Source organism: Poeciliopsis prolifica, unplaced genomic scaffold (genome assembly GCF_027474105.1).
Source record: "Poeciliopsis prolifica strain line A6 unplaced genomic scaffold, Auburn_PproV2 SCAFFOLD079, whole genome shotgun sequence".
NCBI classification, from domain to species: Eukaryota; Metazoa; Chordata; class Actinopteri; order Cyprinodontiformes; family Poeciliidae; genus Poeciliopsis; species Poeciliopsis prolifica.
In genome coordinates, this window is record NW_026562454.1 from 795,341 (window position 1) to 818,147 (window position 22,807).

Consider the following 22,807-nt stretch of genomic DNA (forward strand, 5'->3'; position numbering starts at 1 on the left):
TTTTTTCAGCAGCAGCAGTTAAACTCTCAGATGCTGAACTGAAGACATTATTACTGAAACACGGCAACACTCAATAAACCTCTGGGATAAAATGGCTCCATCGTGGAGCAGAACCTCCTGCTGCCGGGTCGAACCTCCATCTCTGTTGGTCACAGCACAAGTTTCTAAAGATGAGCAGGAAGGTGAAGCTCTGCTGGCCTGAACCAACACATGTAACACAGACAGTAAAAGGTAGAATAGCACCATCCAACAGAACCGGATCAGAACCTTCCATTACAGATTGATTTACACACAGACACCTCTGGTCTTTTATCCAGTTTATTTTAAACTGAGTAACAGATTCATGTTAACATCTAAATATCAGATTATAAACTCCAAACCTGTGAGGATTGGCTGATGATTTGAACGTTAAACATGGAACTTTTAATTGTTAAGAAATCCAGATTAGAACCAGCCTCCAATCCAGAAATGGACGCCCCAACAGGCAACATGAGGTCAGAGCATCAACGACCCAATCAGAACCCTAAATACGGCTCAACACCATCAAAGCCAATCAGCAGCTAAACCAGTGAAAAAAACATTCAACATTTTGTTTGCAATGAAAACGAGACAAAAATCAAACAACAGCCTTCCAAATATTCTACAGAAAGTTATTTCTCATCTTTGCAACATCACTAGAACAGAAGAAAATAAAATAAACTAGTTCACAGACTGAACGTTTCCCCTACAACGTCCAGCTTTCTGGTGGCATCTGACTCCCCTCCATGAGGAAAACCTATTTCCACATTTCTCACATCCATAGAGCTTCCCACAGCTTCTCATGTGGGCACCGACTTCACATATTTGGAAAAAACTTTTCCACATTTGCTACAAATACAGGCTGGTTTCTTCTTGTGGGACTTCCTGTGGGCTGCCAGCCTCTGTTTACCTTTAAAACTTTTCCACATTTTCGGCAACAGTTGGCGGCGCTTTTGTGGGACTTCATGTGGGCAATGTAAGAAGTCCTAAAAAGAAAAAGTCTTTTGCATATTCTACAAAACAAGGTCTCAGCAGCTGAGGGAGTTTTTCGGTGGTTGGCTACTGGCTTTGTGGTGTTGGACATTTCCTGCCATGCTTTAGACGGTAAGGCTTCCTGTTCTTTGTGCCTCTTCATGTGGGATTTCTTGGTCGAATGACAGGCAAACGTTTTCTTGCATAACCCGCAGTAAAATGGCTTTGCACGTTTCCTCTGGTGTATTTTCAGGTGAGACTTGAGTGAATGTTCAGAAGTGAAATGTTTCCCACAGGTTTCACAAAATGGCTGCTCCCACTTGTGAGCTTTGTAGTGATTTTTTAGAAAAGCAAGTTCAGCAAAACCTCGTTTGCATATTTCACAGAAGAAGTTCTTCTGTCTGCTTTTGACTCCGGCCAGCTGCCGCGCTCTCAGGTCGTCCACCAGGTGGGACATATTGTGGTCCCTCAGGTGAGCATGTTGGGCGAAGCGTTCGCCACAGCGCTTGCAAACATACGGTTTCACACCGGGATGCGTCTTTAGATGCTGATTCAAACTCTGAGATTTCACTACGGCACTGCACACGTAGCATTTACTGAACTTCACAGTGTTGGTCTGAGAACGACGCTCTGACCCAGCAGAGCTGGTTCCCTGTTGGTTCTGGTCCTCAGCCGCAGGTCGGGTCGGAGCGATCAGCTGCCAGCCTGGGTTCTTTTGCTGCTGCTGGACGGGTTCTGATCCATAGTGTTCCTGACCTGGTATCACACCAGAGTAGAAACCGTAAAGCTCCATGAATCTGTGGTGATGATCTGGTGGGTTCTGATAGTGAAGCGGACCAGCGCCTGGTTCTGGTTGAAAGCAGCCATGTTGTTGACAAGTTGAGGCCATTAGAAGTTTCTCCTCCCAACTCCTGACTGGTTCCTGCTGCTGAAAATGTTCTGGTTCCTCTTGGATCCGATCAGAATCGCATGAATAAAATGGTTTAAGCTCAATAAAACTTTGTTGCTCCTCTGCATGGTACTGACACTGAAACTGCTCTGGTTCTGGTTCTGGTCCAATCCCAGCCGTGTTCCTGAGACCCTGTTACCATAAACTGTTCTGCCTCCCGGCCGCTCCAAAGCTTCCTCTCCTGCTGGACAGGTGGCGGTTCTGATCCATCACATTCCTCTGAAATCTGCTCAGCATCCAGCGTTGCACCCAAGTAGAAACGGTGTTGAAGTTCTGGACGGTTCTGATGGTGAATCTGTTCGTTTTCTGGTTCTGGTTGATGAGAAGGCAGCGGGTCCATAAAGACGTTGGTTTCACACGTCAAAAACAGCTGCTGGCTCTGCTGGCTGCTCTGGATCAGGAAGGTGAGCCACTGAGGTTCCGGTTCTGGTTCCTCCTGTTCGACTTTAATCTGTGGAGGTTCTGGTTCTGGTTCCTCCTGTTCGACTTTAATCTGTGGAGGTTCTGGATCTCTCTCGTTTGCTTTAATCTCCAGTTTCTCTTTAAACTCTGAAGGTTCAAGTTTTTCTTGGTCTTTGATCTTCATAGGTTCCATAAACTCTGAATTTATTTCACCATCTTCAAACTCTGGAGGTTCTGGTTTCGCTGGTTCATCCTCAAACTGAGGAAGATCTACATCCTCCTCATCCTCTTTAACACCCAAACCTTCTGGTTCTTCTGGTCTCTTCACACTGCAGATGATCTGAATCTGACGGTCCATCTTCTGTAAACTGTGGAGGTTCTGGTTCTGGTTCCCTCTGCTCATAGAGAACGTCCTCTTCCTTCCAGACATGTTGCTGTGGGACGTCTGGAGGAACAGAAACGAACAGAATAATTTCCCAGAATGAAACTGATGCTGTGATTCAGAGCTGCTCTGGTGCCATCGGTCTCCATTAAGTCCACTTCGACCCAAATGTATTGAATTTATTTTTAGAAAGAAGCAAAACAACTGAGATTTAAGATCTTTTCTAGAATTTGTTGTGATTCCTAATGAATAATACAATAATAGTAATAATAATAAAACATTAATCAACAATCTGATGTCTAATTATGGCATTGATAAAATGTAATGTTTCAGTTGTTGGCTGTGTTTTCTATGACTTTGTGTTTTTATGATGTAAAGCACTTTGATCACTGAAATGTTCTACAGATAAACTGGAACTTTGCCTTTTCATCTAGAAACAGGATGATCCTCAGTTATTTTCTCTCTTATCCATCCAAACTATTTATTGGTCCAGAAAAAAGGCCTCAAATCTGAACTCCTGGCTACAGAAGATGAGCAGAAAGCTGCTCAGCATCTACATCCTGCTGATTTCACCAGTTCTGCACTGCAAAAACACTAAATCTTACCAAGTAATTTTGGTCTAATTTGTAGTGAAAATATCTTAGTGAACATAAAACACTTTTTCATCAATACTAAGAAATTATTGACTCAACAATTTGGAAAATATTGCTGAAAAATTACTTGTAAGTTAGTTTGGTCTTATTTTAAGTGTACTAAGATATCTGCCTAGAAACTAAACCAAGAATACTTGGTAAATGTTGTGTTTTTGCAGTGTGGTGAGCTCTGTACCGGTTCTGGTGGGTTTCATACGGTTCTGGTGGGCTGATTCCAGCAAACATCCAGTTTTCTGATCTCCTCTTGGTACTGGATCAATGTTTTTCCAAACTCTGGTTCCTTCTGGCTTTCTTTAATCTGAATATGATCATGTTTCCCTCCAATACAATGAGGTTCTGGTTCCTGCTGGTTCTGTCTACTCTCTGGAGGTTCTGGTTCCTCTGGTACCTTCTCTTTCTTATTGCTGACATGCTGCTTTGGCTCATCTGTGGGAACAAGGAGACACAAGAGCTCATTAACATGATGACTGTCTCCAGAACCGGTGTTGGTTCTGATCCAGACATCCTGGTTTGTTCCTCTCAAGAAAGGACAGTGAAGTATGTTTAGGTTCTGTAAAATTCGGCAGTATCCACTTATTGTGGCAACACCTCTCAAAGTTAATATCACCGTTTTAAAAGATGTGTGATGTGTTATTAATCTCAGATTTGATGCTGATATTAATTTGGAGTTCAGGAGTTGAACCGTTAAAACCCTGAGCAAAAAGTCAATTTTATGAGTTATTGCAAATAGAATAATATTATAATAATATTTAGTTCTTGTCAAATGATCCAATGAGTTTAACTGTAAGATACTTTCTGTTCTTCTAAAACCGTAAAGAACAAATAAATTCAATGAGTAACAATTGAGATTTATTTACAAAAATAACTAAACACTGATTTCTCTTTGGAATTGAAGAACTTTATGAATTAATAATGACGCTTCCTCAGTCAGCTATATAATGATGTACAAATTCAATTTACAGTAAGAGATCAAAGAGCCAGAAAATAAATCAAGTTCATGACCGTAAATGTGTGAATAATGGCGCACTCGCATCCTGTCAGTTGGGTCCTATGTATTGTCTCGTATTTCATTTTTTAAAGCTTAACTTCATAACTATTGGTAGAGTTTTCTTTTTCCTCAAAAATAATTTAAATGGTTTTATGTTCCAGTTCCAGTCTGCTGTCGTTAAATGAAGCAGATTGTCCCGGTAACACAAAGTTAGCTACATGGTTAGCTGCTAAAGCTAGCAACTCGACGGTTGCTAACAGTTGTCATGGTAACGGGGAGAAAATCCCGACAAACGACTAATTTTCATGTATTTATTTATATTTTACTTTCTGGGTCTGAACTAGCTGGCCTCTGTAGCTTTTACCGATTCTGGTGAGTTTTATTTGAGGTTTCCAGCATTTTTCCAGCAGCAAAATGTCCTGCTCATGGCGGACGATGGTTTTTTCTACCTGGATGAATATTTCTTCAGCAGCAGCAGTTAGTCGCTCTCTGATAAAATCTCTCAGCTGCTGAACTGAAGGCATTGTTGCGGAATATTTAGCTGAAACGCAACACCAGCTGCTGGAGCCGTTTGGTTTTACTTCCGCTGAGAGTCACGTTAAACACGAAGACGCCTGCGATGCGTCACAGCGTCCGCCATATTGAATGTGCCAGCGAGCTGATACAAGTAAATGGACCAAACTTTAAAACCTGTCATTGACACACTCTCTCACACACCAAATAACCCAAACACCGCTGAACTGTTCTTCTCGTTCAGTTCTGATCATACAGATCTTTCATTATTGTATTAATTTGATCGATACTGAAGCCCAGTAAACAGTAAATCAGTGACGATACATTACAAACCTGACAATGAATAAGTCGTTTATATCTAACAGGAATGTTGAGTCATAAACTCTTTTTTGGGAAAGTACATTATATTACAGTAACATAATTATACAGTGTTTGTTTTTAATTATTATTATTTTATATTTACATTTCTTTTCAATAAATAAATAAAAACATAAGTAAAACAAACAGGAACCTGCATGACGGGTTAGATGTGGTACAATCCAGTCATTGACATCACATTTCAAATCACCGCATCAGTCTGTATGACAACATGGTTTACAAAAAGTTAAACATAACAGGCTCAACATAACCTGTACACTCTGACCATATCTTGTAGGAAGTGACCACATGCACAGAAAAGACAGTTTCAGCATGTTAGGCACAACTGCATAACCATGAGACCAGCATTATCTACCTACAGAATTCTAAAAATCAGCCTCAGCTCTCTTTGCAATGGAAGCGGAGAGTGACGATGTTCCATGTTAATATGAGAGTTAATATTTTCTTCATCACATCACTGTCACATTTTTTTTGTTGTTGTTCCAGTGCTCTGCGTCATACTTTCTTTGTTGTCCTCCATAGTGCGAAATGACTCTCTGAAGCTCGTCCTCAAAACGACAGACACCAAACTTGGACCAATAATATTCAAGCATTGATGATGGACGTTTGTCAAAACAAAGCAGACAGTTTTTCAACAACAAATTCCTCTTTGCCAGTAATAAAACTGGCAAAGAGGCTTTCTGACCTTATTCATTCACAGAAACACAAAGCATCATTCGGGGCCCCCAAAGCTCCGGGGCCCTGGGCTGCAGCCTCTATAGGCCCAGGCTAAAATCCGGGCTGTTCCCTTCCAGCCCAGCAGGCGGCGGAAGTGGACCTCAGGTGACCCTCAGCGGAAGTAGAAGAAAAAAGGCTCAAGCAGCAGCTGGAGTCAGAGGATCCGCCATTAGAGGAAAGTTAGTAAACGGTTGTTTTATCGTGTTTCTGCTGGTATTTCAGCAAACATGTGTTCAGTTCAGCATCTCAGAGAGTTTATCAGAGAGAGACTAATTGCTGCTGCGGAGGAAATCTTCACTCAGGTTGAAAAAACCATCATTAGCTACGAGGAAGAGCTCGATGCTCAGCGCAGGATGATGGGGATCAGCTGGAAACCAGACATTAAGCTACACAGAGTCGGTTCGGAGCTGCAGAGACAAAGTTCTGGTGGGTCTGGATGAAATGTTTTCACTGCAGACAGAGATCCGTCTGCTGCTAAACTGGGCTGAACTGAAGATTATTTTACAAACTATATTAACAATGGAAAGAGAAAATTGACTCACATTATAGGATTCATTATTCAGGTCAGTTTATTTACAACAAATTACACTGCAGAGCAAATTTGCCTTTAGTTAATTTTAGTTGTATATATTATTATTATTATTGTGTGTTTGTTTATTTAATATTGTATATATTTGACTTTTTGCACGGGAGTTGCAATAGAAATTTCGTTGAATCCTGTTCAATGACAATAAATGCTATTCTATTCTAAATATATCAGCTTATTATTGAGAGAAATGATTAGAATGTTTAATCCCAGAACCAAACATGGAGCATTCAGTCCTGATGCTCTTCTAATCTGATCAAACTGGAAAACTGCAAAGATCCTTTAAACTAAGGACGCTCCCAACAGAATAATGAGACAGTTTAAACATTAAAACAACTTTTTAAATATACCAGATTATCCACAAGGACTGATTGTCATCTATAATCTGCTGGTCAATGGTAAAAAAAAGAAAAAACAATTGACACAAACAAACACACAACTGACAGCAAATTACAATAAATTAATGATACAAATGAGTTATTATAAAAAGCAGGTTTCAGCTACAACCTTTGCTTTCAGATGAAGTTATGGAAACGGTATGAAAATGTTAGATATTCTGTTGGTTTCTATTTTTTACACTTGGTTTTATTTGTCTGAGAAATAAATCAGGAAATAAAGGAAACAACGACTCCTACTATTTCTGACTTCTTAAAGAGACAGAGGCCAGTTCAAGGCTGTGATGCAAAGGAAAATTTATTTCAAGTTGATTTTTCGTCTTTGCAGTATTTTCATAACAGCTGAAAGCCTTTTGTTCATCCTGATGCGTTTTAATTATTGAAAACATGGATTTTACTTCGTGCATCTCTTGTTATTTTTAGAACTATGTTTTCAGGTCGTTTCCCTGAATATAATATTAACTGATAGTGTTTTTATTCTTTTGCAGACGTCCTACAGCAACATGTCTGCAGGGATGAGAAGGATCCGATGCAGAAGGTCCAAACCGGTTTGAGGGAACCTCCAGTCTGGACCAGGAGGAACCAGAAGCTTCACAGATTAAAAATGAACCGGAGGCTGGAGAGCAGCCGGAGCCGGTTAGCCGTCTGGAGAAATCCGGTCATCAGGATTTCCAGGAAGCAAAACGAAACACTAAAGAACTCTGTCAGAACTACTCATCCTTAACATGTGATGTTTGTGGAAAAACCTTTAAATCAAAGTATAATTCTCAGGTGCATCACAGAATGCATTTAGGCTTAAAGCCATTTGTTTGTACAATATGTGGGAAAAGTTTCTCTCAAAAACTCATTTAAAGGGCCACATCAGCGTCCACACAGGTCAGTGGCCTTTTTATTGCACAATATGTGGCAGAGGTTGTGTTGACCTTCGGCGTCTGAATAATCACATGAGCACCCACTCAAGAGAGAAATCATTTACTTGTGAAATATGTGGGATAGGTTTCACCCTGCTGAGCTCATTGAACTCCCACCTGAGGAAACACAACAGAGAGAAACTCTTCTCCTGTCCAACATGTGGTAAAATATTCGCCCGCAAAATTTCCCTCAAAGCTCACATGTGGGTTCACACAGGTGAGAAACCTTTCTCCTGTACAGTATGTGGAATTAAATTCAGCACAGCCAATGGAATGTACAGCCATAAAAAGTCACATAAAGACCAGGAGACTGAAGACGACTGATTGTTTAAAATGAAGGCAGCTGTAATCCACACTAATGGATTAAATAACATCTGATAATTTACTCATTTTCACCAAAGTGAACATTTTTGTGATCACTGTTGAAATTGTGGTGGATGATTCCTGAAAGATGAATAATATTTGGACAATCAGCGTTTTCATTTACGACTTTAAAACAATTAAAAATTAGATGAAATTTAAAAACGTTACGACGTGAAACAGAAAAATACTTTAAAACAGAGATAACAGCAATAATTGATCAGTCAACATCATAATTGTCATCAGGAGTTAAGTGTAGTTTAGACAGGTTCTGGAGAACCCAGACTGGATGGTGGGAACTGGAAGTTCTACCAGAACTTATCATTCCAGTGTTTGGACTTTGTAAAGCAGTGGTTCTGAAATGGTTCTGAAGTGGTTCTGAAGTGGTTCTGAAGTGGGTCATGGACCGCCGGCATCCTGCAGGTTTTTTCTCTTCCTGGATCAAATGATGGATCTTCAGATGAACATTGACCTGCTGATGAGGTTTTACTCTCTTCCACCAGGGGGAGTGAAACATGCAGGACGTCGGCCCTGCAGGGGGCCACCTTGAACACCTGGTCTAAATAAGAGAGTCATTTACTCTCTTATGTTTACTGAATAAACTCTTGTATTGTTTTCTGTAAAGCTGTTTAGCACTGATGGCTAACATCTGATGTAAAGCTTATTATTCTTTGTAGTTAATCTTGTTATTTATGGTTTTTGTTCAATAAACCAGACATTTAATTAGAATGTATTTGATGTATTCAGCCATACCTCCAACCTGTGGATGATTTTCACTTGGAATGATGTTTCCATTCTTAGCTAAAAGTCTCGTCATGTTTCATGAGAAGCCAGAGTTTAATCTCAGCCTCTTCAGGCTTCATGTTTCTGCTGAAGCATCTTTTCAAGAACATTAAAGAAACTCAACTAAAGATCGTTTTCACTCATCCAGAGAAAGATAATGGGAAACTGTACGTTGTTTTGATGAAACCAACTTTGGGTCAACCGGTCTTAGAGAACAGAACCATCTCTGGACAGAACCAGACAGACCTGGCAGGAGCTGCGTGACCCGATGTCTGCCATCAGAACCGCCTCCTCTGGTTCTGATGTATTTAAACTGACATGATGTGATGGATTATGGTTCCAGAGCAAAACCGAGTCTTGATCTCTTCAAGCTTCACTGACTGAAGCTCAGCTGCAAAATGCTGTCAGGTTTGAAACACTGGAGTCATATTTGGTTGAGGTGCTCATTCCAATCGCAGTGTTGATTTTCAAACATATTTTCTTGAATTGTAATTATTTATTACAGGGATAGCAACATTTTCCATTTCTCAACATAACAGTCCAGAAACCATCTGAGGATTCAGTGGAACATTTATGAGATTATTAAAGCAAAATGTCAAGTAAAAAACAGCAATTAATGTCAAAACAAATCAATGTTGATGCAACAATTGTTGGATACAAAAATCATCAGATCTCCAACCAAGAGGCTGGAAGCCACCAACATGATCACCTGATCATTTAGCAAAATACATTTTCATTTATTCAAGTAGGAAAGATATTAAATATATCAGTCATTCATAGCATCCAGAAGCAGTTTTCAGATCCGTGTTGTAGTTATACTGCAGAGATCACAATAAATGAATCTAACCAGGCAGAGGAACAGGCCCACAGCACTACAGAACCTCCACCTTACTTTACAGAGGGCTGAAGGTGTTTTCTGTATCTTTCTATTTGTTGCAGATCAGATCCACCTGCTGAGTGGAAGGAGATCATTTCACCCTTTCATACCTTTATTATATGATGTATCTGCCAGCAGCAGGTCACTGAGCCATATTTGATCAAAGGTCATAATCTGTTTTATTTGAGCCAAACTAAAGGAAAATGGGTGTGAAAAGGAGTTTTCTGATTATAACAGATTATTATTCATCCTCAGAATTAATGATTCAACTGCAGAAACTAAAGGCTGTTTACGAATGTTTTATTTCTGGATATGAAACATAAGGAGGGAGGAACCAGTGATGAGGAACATCCTGCTCTGCATTTCTATTCTAAATATTATTATTTGAAACAAGCAGCGGTTTGTGTTTCCAATCAGCTGATTTCTCATCAGGACCAACAGCTGGAGTTAAGAACCGAGTCAGAAATAATATTTCAGTGTTCATTTAACCTCTGACAGATTTAAACACAAACTGCAGGAAGATCAGAGATCAGCTCCTGTCCTTCTGAATGTGACCCAATATCTTCCTTATTTTAAACTCCAGAGTTTTATGTAAGGATCTGCCAGCTGTTTGCCAGCTGTTTGCCAGCTGTTTGCCAGCTGTCTGCCAGCTGTTTGCCAGCTGTCTGCCAGCTGTTTGCCAGCTGTTTGCCAGCTGTCTGCCAGCTGTTTGCCAGCTGTCTGCCAGCTGTTTGTCTGGCTGCTGCCCTACATCCTTGAGTTCCTGCTGACAGCAGTTCTGACCTCTGGACCAGCAGGAGCTGCTGGTGCTCAGTAAGCATGGCCCACTCTGACTGCTGTCAATATGATATTTAATTAAGCCAGGGTGAGATATGCACTGAACAGTGCGGCAGAAAACAGACTCTAGTTAATGATTCTTATATTGCGTCACCTGTTGTCTTTAAAACCTTAAAGGTGTATTCACACCTGGTCAGTTTGCTCTGCTTTAAACGGATCAGTTTGTTTCCCCTGTTGGTTCAAATCTCAAACGAACCCAAATCTGAAATATTTCCTCTTCTGAGACTAAAATCTTGTTTTTACAGTTGTGCAGGATAAATGGGAGAACCTCTTCCAGAGTTTGGTGATTTGTAATGTGACTTTGAGCAGCAGGAACCAAAAGCTGTCGATTGACTGTGAAATAAATCCACTTTAGGAGAAATGTTGTTGGGTTTTCAGCCGGTCTTGTGGGTCTGCATGTGCCTGAGCAGACCTGCTCTACGACAGAAACTCTCTGCACACGTTGGGCAGGAGTACGGCTTCTCTCCCGTGTGGATCCTCCTGTGAACACCCAGGTTGCTGCTCTGAGCGAACCGTTTCCCACATGTGGCGCAGCAGAAAGGCCTCTCTCCTGTGTGGGTTCTCATGTGCCTCAGCAGACTGGAACTGAGAATAAACCTTTTTCCACACGTGTCACAAGAATGCGGCTTGTCTCCGTTGTGGCCTTTCATGTGGTACTGGAAGGAACTCTCATGACAAAACGTTTTTCCACACACTGAGCAACCGAAGGGCCTCCGGCTGGAGTGGGTGACCATGTGATCGGTCAGATGTCTGTTTGAACTCAAAGCTTTGCCGCAGATGCTGCAGATGAAAGGCCTCTCTCCTGTGTGGGATCTCATGTGGACCTTCAATTTGCTGCTTTTGGACAAACTCTTCCCACATGTTGGACAGGAAAATGGCCGCTCGCCTGTGTGAGTTCTGCGATGCTGATCCAGATTGTTTCTGGAGTTAAAGACTTTTTCACAGTTTCTAAGAGACAAACTCTGGGACACAGTGGAGACGTTTCCTTCTGAGCTTTGGGTCTGAGGTTCAGAACCATAACAAAGCTGCTCAGCGGTTGGTTCTGCTTCAGTTTGCTGGTAACCCAGCAGGTCCACAGACGTCTCCTCCTTCAGTTCCAGCCGCTGTCCCTCCTGGCTGTTGGACACCGGGTCGGCCAGCCGCTGTGGTTCTGTAAGTTCATCTTTAATCTGCGCTGGTTCTGGTTGTGTCATCTCTCCTGTGGTTCCTCCAGGTACCGGTTCCTTCTGGTCTCGTTCGGTTGGTCCAAGTTCTTCCAGGCCCACTTCAATCAGTGGGAGTTCTGGTTCCTCCTGTTGAATCTGCAGAGGTTCTGGTTCATCTCGGTCCGGATCTGAAGGAACAACAGATCAGAAGTTAAAGCTGGTCTTCTGGTTCCTCCTGTTAATAACAGCAGATTTTATTGCCTGTTTGCCTGCAGGAGGAAAGTTGAGCTCGTTTTAACTTTGGCCAATTTGAAGATCATGAATGTTATACCTAAAGAAAGAAAATATTAATAAATAGCTGCCTCTGCATCCAATCAGCCTTTCTCAAAATTAAACATGTTTAAATATATCAGATCGTTGATATATTTTTAGCAGCTCAATGTTGATTGATAATGTATTTAATCAGTCTGTTCAGCTGAAGGTTGTATTTACATGTTTTTATAGAGCAAAGATCTTTAAACCAGACCTGGAATCCAAAAACAGAGTCTGATAGTCAGACAGGTTTGGATCCAGCAGCTCGGTTCCGGTCCACTCCTCTCTTCCCCCAGACTCTGAAACCCCGAAATGAAAAGGAAACTTTCCTTCCATCTGAAACTTTGGAGCACCAGTCCAGTCAAACTGGAATAATAAACAGAACTTTTCTGGACACAGGAAGCTCCGGATCATGTTGTCATTTTAGATCCATAAGATCAATCAGTCTGAATCATATATTATATTGTTGAAGGAATATAAGCAGAAACAGCAAAAACCTCCGAGTTCCGGGTTAAAACCTAAAGCAGAACCGAAGATAAAAAACTTCAGGTTATAAACTATCAGTCAGTGTTGAAGCTCCATACCGGTTGTTTTTATCTGAGCTTCATTCCTGCAGGTTTCCAGAACTTTAATCTCCTCCTCGTAGCTAATGATGGTTTTTTCGACCTGAGTGAAGATTTCCTCCGCAGCAGCAGTTAGTCTCTCTCTGATAAAATCCCTCAGCTGCTGAACTGAACACATGGTGACTGAAATATCAGCTCAAACACGAAGCAACCAGCGGAAGGAGCTGCTCTGTTTTCCTTCCGCTGGGGTCAAACTGAGACTCAGCAGCTGATTGGTCCGTTTCCGCCCCCTGCTGGCCTGCAGGGGAACTGCAGCCTGGCAGCAACAACAGAGCTGCTGAACTTTATTCACATGAACTCATATTATTTCATGTTTATAAACAGAAATATGAATCTGTTGAAATTCTTCCTTTTCAAAATCATTTTTTCAAACATCTAATCTTCTATTTTAAAAAACAAAATTAATCTTCCTCTTCTCTGGGCTGCAGGGGCTGATGGGAGCTTTGGTTCCTCTGCTAGAAACCACGTGGCCCTGGTCTGATCTCTCAGCTCGTCCTTGTTTGGCCTCAGCTGCATCAGAGCCACTTCTCCCCAGGTTCACCAGAGGAAACACCACTGCACACAATGCTTTTCCTCCCAGCTGCTGCTCTGTGCTGGCTGGGTTCAGGTGAGTGTTTCCAGCCAATCAGGAGCCAACACCTGGAACAAACACTGTCACACTAACCTTCACCTGTCTGTCTGTCTGTGTCTCTACAGCGCTGGCTGCTGTGGGAACACAGCTGGTTCAGAAGGACCTGAGTCTGACCAGGAGAACCGGGCAGAGCGTCTCCTTCAGCTGTGAGACTGGGCCGTGTCGTTATGATGATGAGACATACTGGTACCAGAAGAAAGATAATGAAACATTTAAGATCATTTTTCGTTACCGTAAAAGTAGCTGTGCAATTGAGCACAGGTACAATCATCCTCAGAAAGATGATTTCTCCTCTGGGAAAATTGAGAACGGCTGTGAACTGAAGATTGAAAATGTTGCAGACGTTCATTCAGCCTCCTACTACTGCGGCTGTAGGATCTCTGGTTCCCACAGTGAGAAATGATTCGTTGAGCCTGAACAAAAACCTCCAGATGATCAGATGTCAGTTTGTGACATAGAGAGCAGTAAACCACAGCCCAGGTTCACTGATTTCACCTCCATCTCACACAGAGACTCTCTGAGTCTTTAATGTTTCATCATTTTATTACAATAAACTCTGAAGGTTTCTGGTTTCATTATTGTTTTCAGACTTCACGAGTTTATGTTTCTGTCATTTTAAAGTTAAGTTGACGATTCTCCCTGAATCATAAATAGTCGTCATGCAGATCTCATGTAATCTGGACGTGTCACAAACAGAGGAACTCATTGAAAACAGCCTGGATTTAGATTTATTCCCTCTGGACTCAGAGATGAACAGAATTTATTACTTTTATTGCAGCCATGCAGCAAAATTAAAGGGCTGATAAAAATACTAACAGATGCAGAATATCCTCATGCAGCATCTGCTCTGTTAGGTATCAGGTGGTTGTTCTCTATAAGATATGTTATAATTTATGTTCCAGGTAACATTTCATGAATTAATGGGACTTCTTTGAAACGTTTGCAGCTCATTAAACTTCCTGTTTCTTCCTGTTTTGGGGTAACAGAGTCAGTGGGGGACAAAGAGCCACCAGCTGGAGACATGGAGCCTCAGTCCAACTGACTGCAGATTTTAAATCCTCCTCAGTCAGAAAATCCTCTGAAGCTGCAGAAACATGGCAGTCTGTTATCAGTTCAACTGATGATTATTGATATTTGATATTCAACCTATGGGACATTTAGACTTTTATTATGAAACACAATAAATGATCAATGCTTCCTAATCATGAATCAATTCTTCAGTTAACAGAATAAAATGTAGGACGAACATTAAGACATTTAACAAACATTCAGACAAACATTGAACATAAAAGACAAAAGGCCAGAATCCTTTGATCTTTATGTCTGAATATAATAACTTTAGTTTGGTTTCTATCAGCTTCAGAACATTTTCCATCCATGAACTGATTATTTTCTGTGCATTCAATACTTCAGTGGTTCAGATTCACCTGATGACGTCATTATGTAGCTGAGAATCGTCTGTTTTTCTTCATGATTTCAGAAGGAAGATGCTTCAGAGATGGATTTTATCTTCATCGAGTCTCTTTGTAGGTTTCGCAATAAACAAGTCAAGTTTCCCGTCAGACTGGAGATGAAGAATCATTTCAGTAGAGGAGCAAATTATTACGACCAGATACAATAACCAGGTACATGGAGGATCCAATCAGCATCTTCCTCTGATGATCCAATCAGCATCTTCCTCTGACCGTCCAATCAGCAGCTTCCTCTTCTCTGGGCTGCAGGGGCTGATGGGAGCTTTGGTTCCTCTGCTAGAAACCACGTGGCCCTGGTCTGATCTCTCAGCTCGTCCTTGTTTGGCCTCAGCTGCATCAGAGCCACTTCTCCCCAGGTTCACCAGAGGAAACACCACTGCACACAATGCTTTTCCTCCCAGCTGCTGCTCTGTGCTGGCTGGGTTCAGGTGAGTGTTTCCAGCCAATCAGGAGCCAACACCTGGAACAAACACTGTCACACTAACCTTCACCTGTCTGTCTGTCTGTCTGTGTCTCTACAGCGCTGGCTGCTGTGGGAACACAGCTGGTTCAGAAGGACCTGAGTCTGACCAGGAGAACCGGGCAGAGCGTCTCCTTCAGCTGTGGGGGAACTGGGCCGTGGTGGGAATGTTGTAACCTGGTACCAGAAGAAAGATACAGAAACATTCAGAGCTATTCTCTTTATCACCAGTGATAGTAGCACATATAAACCTTTCAATCATCCTCAGGAAAATGATTTCTCAGCTGAGAGAAATCAGAACAGCTGTGAACTGAAGATTGAAAATGTTGCAGACGTTCATTCAGCCTCCTACTACTGCGGCTGTTATAAGTCTGGTTCCCACAGTGAGAAATGATTCGTTGAGCCTGAACAAAAACCTCCAGATGATCAGATGTCAGTTTGTGACATAGAGAGCAGTAAACCACAGCCCAGGTTCACTGATTTCACCTCCATCTCACACAGAGACTCTCTGAGTCTTTAATGTTTCATCATTTTATTACAATAAACTCTGAAGGTTTTATCAATTTGTTGGATTTATTCAATAATTAATGGTTTTCATTCCCATTGTTTCAGATACAGGATCAATAATGAGATCATCAATAATGAGATCATCAATAATGAGATCATCAATAATAAGATCATCATCCTCTTCATCACTAATAGGTTTGATATTAATATATTGTAGAGAAAAACACGTTCAGGAGATAATTTTAGTTTATTTTATAAGTCAAGAAGCTTTGGGTCCATTTTTTATTCTGGTTGTTTCTGCTTCTCAGAGGATCCAGATGGTTCTGGTGAGTTAAATTATTGGACCTACATCAGGTCCAATTGATCAGTAATAAACTATTACAGATCATCAATAATCAGTTCTGGTCTGGGCTCCTTTTGCATGAATTCCTGCATCAATGTGATGGAAGAGACCAGCCTGAGGTTCTGTTGAGGTTCTGTTCAGGTTCTGATCAGGTTCTTTTGAGGTTCTGCTGAGGTTCTGCTCAAGTTCTGTTGAGGTTCTGCTCAGGTTCTGTTGAGGTTCTGTTGAGGTTCTGCTCAAGTTCTGTTGAGGTTCTGCTCAGGTTCTGCTCAGGTTCTGTTCAGGTTCTGCTCAGGTTCTGTTGAGGTTCTGCTCAGGTTCTGCTCAGGTTCTGTTGAGGTTCTGCTCAGGTTCTGCTCAGGTTCTGTTGAGGTTCTGCTCAGGTTCTGCTGAGGTTCTGCTCAGGTTCTGTTGAGGTTCTGCTCAGGTTCTGCTGAGGTTCTGCTGAGGTTCTGCTGAGGTTCTGCTGAGGTTCTGCTCAGGTTCTGCTGAGGTTCTGCTCAGGTTCTGCTGCGGTTCTGGAAGCCTTCGGGTTGCTCTGATGGTTCTGATTTTTCTCATTTTCCTCTTTACTCCAGGTTCTCTCAAGGGTTAAAGGTCAGGCCGGTTTGCTAGTTAATAAAGAACACCAATTTTTGGGAGTTTGGATCAGAACCAAGCCCTGAAGGTAAAAGTCCAATCAGTTTGTGTCCAGAATGTGTGGGGTCTGCAGAGAAGCTAGCTGCCGTTTTCCTGACCTTTGACCTGCTGAGGTGATGAGAGAGTTGATCTGGTTGAGCTGCAGGTTCTGATTGGACCGGCTGAGCCAACAGACGGATCAGTGCTGGACCAACAGGGGCGGCTCTAGACGGGACCCAGAGGGGCCTCTGGCCCTGATTGACTGATTGTTCTTTCCACTTTATAAAGTAAACTCTCCTTTAGATCCAACATTTAAGTTTTCAGCATCATCATTTTTATTCTCAATAACCAGATTGATCAGTGATCAGTGATCAAATGTATTTATGGGCCCTGAAGCTTTGGGGCCCCAAGCAGCTGCTTAGTTTGCTTCTGCATTGGGCCGGCTCTGCTGTTCACACTCTTAGTGAAGCTGCAGGTTTTCTCAGAGAGTCAGAAGGCAGCAGGTCAAAGGTCATGACCTCTGCTGTCTCCATTCCACCTGATAAATGTGAACTTCATGGTACCATCAGCCTCCAGGAAACCACAGACCTCATGCTGCATTCATGACCTCAGGAAACCACAGACCTCCATGCTGCATTCATGACCGTAGGAGATCTCAGACCTCCATGCTGCATTCATGACCGTAGGAGATCTCAGACCTCCATGCTGCATTCATGACCTCAGGAAACCACAGACCTCCATGCTGCATTCATGACTGTAGGAGATCTCAGACATCCATGCTGCATTCATGACTGTAGGAGATCTCAGCAGCTGCAGCTCAGACTGTAGAACCAGGAGACCCACTGGGAGAGACTGGAGCTTTCAGACAGGATGTCTGCAGAACTTCCTTCAGAACCACTTTGGACCTTCACAGCACATTTCTGATGGTTCTGATCCACCAGAACCTCAGCGGGTCAGTTCTGATCCACTCAGAACCTCAGCAGGTCGGTTCTGATCCACCAGAACCTCAGCAGGTCGGTTCTGATCCACCAGAACCTCAGCAGGTCGGTTCTGATCCACCAGAACCTCAGCAGGTCGGTTCTGATCCACCAGAACCTCAGCAGGTCGGTTCTGATCCACTCAGCAGCCGTGTTGAAACTCATGATGGAGCTGAAACCTGATTCTGCTGCATCATCTGGACCGGTTCCCCTCAGCCGACCCGGTCAGCAGCAGGCTGGTTTCTGTGGAGGATACTGGTACCGCTTTGGTTCTGGACCCAGACTGGATGGAACCGGTAAGAACCAACACTTACTGGGTTTCATTAGTGGAGATCAAGAAGCAGCTGAACTTTGTTGTTGGAAGAGACGAAGTTTCCTTTCAGTGCAGCTGTGATGATATAAACAGACTCATTTCTGATAAACACTTTAATCCTAAAAACTGAAACTTTTATGAAGCTGCAGAGAAAATGTTGATGCATTAAGACACAAAAATCAGCCAGCGGGTTTTTGTATCAGTTTGTCTCACTGTGGGTTGAATGGATCTTTGGTTCTGGTACCAAACTGTATGTAACTGGTAAGAATCAACATTTACTGGTTTCACTGGAGTTAAAATGGGTTTAATGTGACTTTCTATATTTCTGCTTTAATAACTACTTATGTTATGATTTTATTAATTCTTTGTGTGTTTAAAATGCATCAGATGAAAATGTATTTTTGACTAAAAGGATTAAAGAGATCGCTGAAGATATCAAACATAAGAATTTTAAATGTTAGTGAATATTCCGGGTAAAAAAATCTTAAATATAATCTGATCAGCGAAGATCTTAATCAGTTTGAATTCAAACTTCCAAAGTTTCTGAGCCTCATTTAAATTCAGAAAATAGAAACTTTTTCCTGACATGAATGAATAATTTTAGCGTCGTGGTTTTAAACGGTTCAGTTCAGCAGGTTCTCCACTCTGCTGAACTCTGAGCCCGACCCGATCGCTGCAGAACCGCCTTTCCTCTGACTGGATCAGTTATTGCTCCACAAAAACTTCACAAAACATTAATTAGACCCAACATGTTGGATACATTCAATATTTTACAGTAAAAAGTCAAAGATTTTATTTAAATGTAGAAAAAAAATTACAAATAACTTTCAGGTCAATATTCTCACTTTTCTATAATAATCACATTAATCATTTTTTACCAAAATATAATTTAGGCAAAAAGTCACTTGTAAAAACTGACCTGGGTTGTTATTTAGTGAAGGTGACAATATTATGAAATATTTAAGAATTAATTTCAGCAGCATAATTACATCAGAAAAATCTACAGAATAAATATATGAGGTTTATGAGTTAAAGGTTTGACAATCTTGATTCATTTGGAAAAAACGTCCCACAAAAAGGAAAAATGTTCAATAAAAATGAATGATACAAAATTAGAGAAAGATATTATCTGACACTTTCTGATGACTTAATGATATGAAAGAAGCTCAAAGTCAGAAAACATGGAGAGAAAAACTCAAGTTCTCTGCAGCTGTTTTATCAGGAAATCAGATTTAATTCATGAAAATGATATTATCATCAGTAGGTGTTTGAAAAGATAATTAATAAATAACAATTAAAAGAAGAAACAAACGTCTCCAGATCTACTGTTTTCACAACTAAAAGCTTTAAAAAGGTTCTAGTTGTTAGTTAATAAATGAGATTATTGAAAATTGAACTAACGGAACAATCATGGTGTAGAAGAAGTCTGACTTTCACATGAACTGTCAGTCTGTATTTTGGATTCAAACTTGTTTACTTCCATCAATGTACTCAAGTAAAATTCATTCATTCATTCATTCATTTATAAAATGCTCCAAATATAAAGTCAACCAAAATGCTGTAGAGAAATCAGACAATACAAAGTGGCCAATAGATAAAACCACAACCTTTGAAAGTATAAAGAAATAAAGACTAATCTGGAATTAAAAGCTAAATGTAAAAGGAATGTCTTTAAGAGATTTAACTTCAAAATAAAAGCCTGCAGAGGGTCTTCCTGAGTCGGTGTTTGATGTGAAGGTGAGTCCAGAGGCTGCAGGTGAGCTGGTCAGCAGTTCAGTGATCAGAGTCCATGAAGTTTCCAGGATCAGACTGAATGCCGTGCAGAGCTGCTGCTGACTGGTGGATGTGTTTCTGCTGCCAACCTGCAGATGATCCGGTAGTGAAGCCGTGGTGAGCGTGTACCCAGCAGCCTCCAGCGCCCGGCGGGGCCGCAGGGGCCTCCTGCTGTGTCTGGCCTCAGGCATGTTTCCTCCTGAGGTCCAGATCTCCTGGAAAAGACTGGAGGACGATGGAGAGAAGGATCTGACCTCTGAGGAGCAGCTGGAGCTCAGAGAGCTGGACGGCACCGCCCGCACCGCCTCCATCTTGAAGGTGGATCGGGATCTTCTGAGCATATCTAGGTACCGCTGCTCTGTGCAGCATGAGGGCGGCTCAGTGGAGGCCCCAGCAGCACAAGGTGATGAAGCTGGGAGACCAGCAGAGACTCGGCTGCAGGTGGAGCATCATGGCCGATGTAACATTTTCCTGCTTATCTATTCCAGGTTTGTCCCTGGATCCTGACGTTCCTGAACCGAGTGAAGCTGCTCTGCCTGCTCTACTCGGTGCTGATAGTGAAGAGTCTGGTTTACTGCTGTGGACTGACGGCCCTCAGGAACAACGGCCCCAGATGAACTCTGCTGCAGCTTTATCGCTGCTGATTGATTGTTTTTTAAACGTTTTATGACGTTAAGAGAATCTTTTTATTCCATCTTGTCAGATTTACATTAATAATTTCCATCCAGATGATGACTTGTTCCTGTCTGTCTGTGATGTCATAATTTTATAGATTCATTAAGATTTTCTCTGATTATTGTCTTTCTGATCCTTTAACGGTTTTTTATTTCCTTGTATCTCAACTTTGTGTAAAATCCCTGATGTTTATTAAAGAGCAGTTTGTGACTAAATGACCTGATTCGTGTTTGTTCTTAAATTCTCCATTAAACCAGGAGTTTTTGTCCCAACATGTTTCATCTCATGAGCAACAAGCTGAGAACGATCAGCTTTACTTTGACTAAACCGTCAGAATCAAAGACTTTGATCAAAACATTTTTATTCTGCTCAGTTTGAAAGTTTAAACATTTACTGAGAAAATAACCCAGTTTGGACAGACACAGTTACAACGACTAGATTTGTTGAATGAATGAATGAATGAATGAATGAATCCGTTCCTGACGCAGCCCTGGGCGCCGCTGCCCTTTAGTTACATGAGCTTAACATCCCAGCAGGAGATGAAGTTTGAATATTAATACAGTAAAGTGCGAAGGGGCCCAGAACAGGCTGCTGTGGTCAGACATGCAGCCACATGGATCATCAGCTGGTTTCTCTCTGCTCTGTTCCTGAAGATAAAACGGTGAAAACATGGTGAGAGGTCCAGAAGGACGGGTTCAGAGTTCTGACGTCTAAGGCAGAGATAAAGACAAGCAGGAGTTCAATGTGATCAACAGAATGAAGCTGTGCAGACAGTTGGTTCTGAATGACAGGAGATGGTTCGATGAGGCCCAGAAAGAGCCATCAGAGGATCAGTTCTGGTGTCGCCATGTTAACAGGACCGAGGACCCGGCCCTGAGGGACTCCACCGTAAAGCTGCCAGCAGTTTGTGTGATCAGTCTGATGGAAACCAGTGCAGAGCTGGTCCTCAGAGACCAAACCAGTTAGAGCTGCGATGGAGACGCCCAGACCGGATCAGAACCAACATGGCTGCCTGGAAGCTACAGAACGAAGCAACATGAATGTTTGTCTCAGTGGTTTGAGTTTCTGTCTCGGTGGTTTTGTTGCTGCTTTGTTTGTTCCTGTGAGCTGAAATCTTCCTGCTGCATCAACAGAAACAGAAAAACTGATCAGAGTTTAGATTCAGCCGCTTCAGGCTTTAGTTCTAGTTATTGTGATGCATTAGAGCCATTGATCAGGCCGATCAATGGCTGATGGGAGCCGATTGCTGAGCTGTGAGTTGGGCTCTGAGCTGAAGATCACAGCTGCTTCCTGAACGATTGTTTCAGCCGATTCTTGTAACTGTCGTTGTGTTATTAAGGTGAGAACCACAGCTAACGGTGTGGAGGCTGCAGAGCACAAACCCACACAGCTGCAGGAAACCAGTCTGATTGGCTGATTCAGCAGTTTGTTGGGTTCTAATAACCACTGAGAACAGATTCATATCTGCTGCTCTACAAACTCATCGTCTGCTGCATCTCTGAGGTTTGGTTCTGCTTCCTGGAAACAGTTTCATTGATTTTATTGAAATCAGCTTCAGAGCTGAGAGATTGTAAAGTGAACTGGGTCCAGATGGACCATCAGCAATAATTCTCACTTTGCTGTCAAATCACTAATCTCAGTTCAATTCAGCTCATTTAAATAGCACTGATTCACAACAACCTTTACACACAACTCATTTTGATTCACATACATTCTAATTATTCCTAATTATCAATAATGGATCAATGAGTCGATGACCCGAAGCAGCAGAAATCACTTCATACAGAGAGAGATTCATCGTCCACATGAACAAACTGGAGTTTGATGCTGTGGGGAAACGGCTCAGTCAAAGTACAGAAACTGCAGCGATTCTGTTTCCCTGAGCTGTCAGCGTTTTGTGGTCTTCCTGAAGGAAGAGCTTCTCCGTCCTCAGGGGGTGATGGCGTCTTTAGGGTTTTTTCTAAAATGGATTCCAGTTATCAGTTTCCTGTTTTGAGGACGAAACCTGAACAAGCAGCAGCTGAATGACAGCAAACTGTGAATCATGTCATCACTGGTCGCATCAGGCAAAACTACTGGAAACTGCAGAGTCCAACATCGTTTTGTTGAACTTTCACACTGAAGCAAAGCCAACTTTACAGACACTGGTTGCTGTAATTGTGTCAATTTTCCTGAAATTGAACTTTTCTAATCAGCAGTTTGTTGCCAGGTTGGATGTAAAGTGTCTCATTCTGGGC

The 22,807-nt window shown here is 41.9% G+C and overlaps 1 protein-coding gene and 2 pseudogenes across 1 annotated transcript; 1 reads left to right on the forward strand and 2 right to left on the reverse strand.

Annotated features, from left to right (window-relative positions):
- Positions 1-312: 312 nt before the first annotated feature.
- LOC129352725 (zinc finger protein 202-like) lies at positions 313-5,014 on the reverse strand (annotated as a pseudogene).
- Positions 5,015-9,559: 4,545 nt separating this feature from the next.
- LOC129352705 (oocyte zinc finger protein XlCOF6.1-like) lies at positions 9,560-12,951 on the reverse strand. Its single transcript, XM_055021818.1, has 2 exons — positions 12,763-12,951; positions 9,560-12,054 (listed from the first exon to the last, which is right to left on the reverse strand). Exons 1-2 carry the CDS (start codon positions 12,917-12,919, stop codon positions 11,096-11,098), a joined length of 1,116 nt encoding a protein of 371 aa, XP_054877793.1. The 5' UTR covers positions 12,920-12,951; the 3' UTR covers positions 9,560-11,095.
- A 322-nt stretch (positions 12,952-13,273) lies between these two features.
- On the forward strand, positions 13,274-20,694 carry LOC129352740 (uncharacterized; annotated as a pseudogene).
- The last annotated feature ends 2,113 nt before the right edge of the window (positions 20,695-22,807 follow it).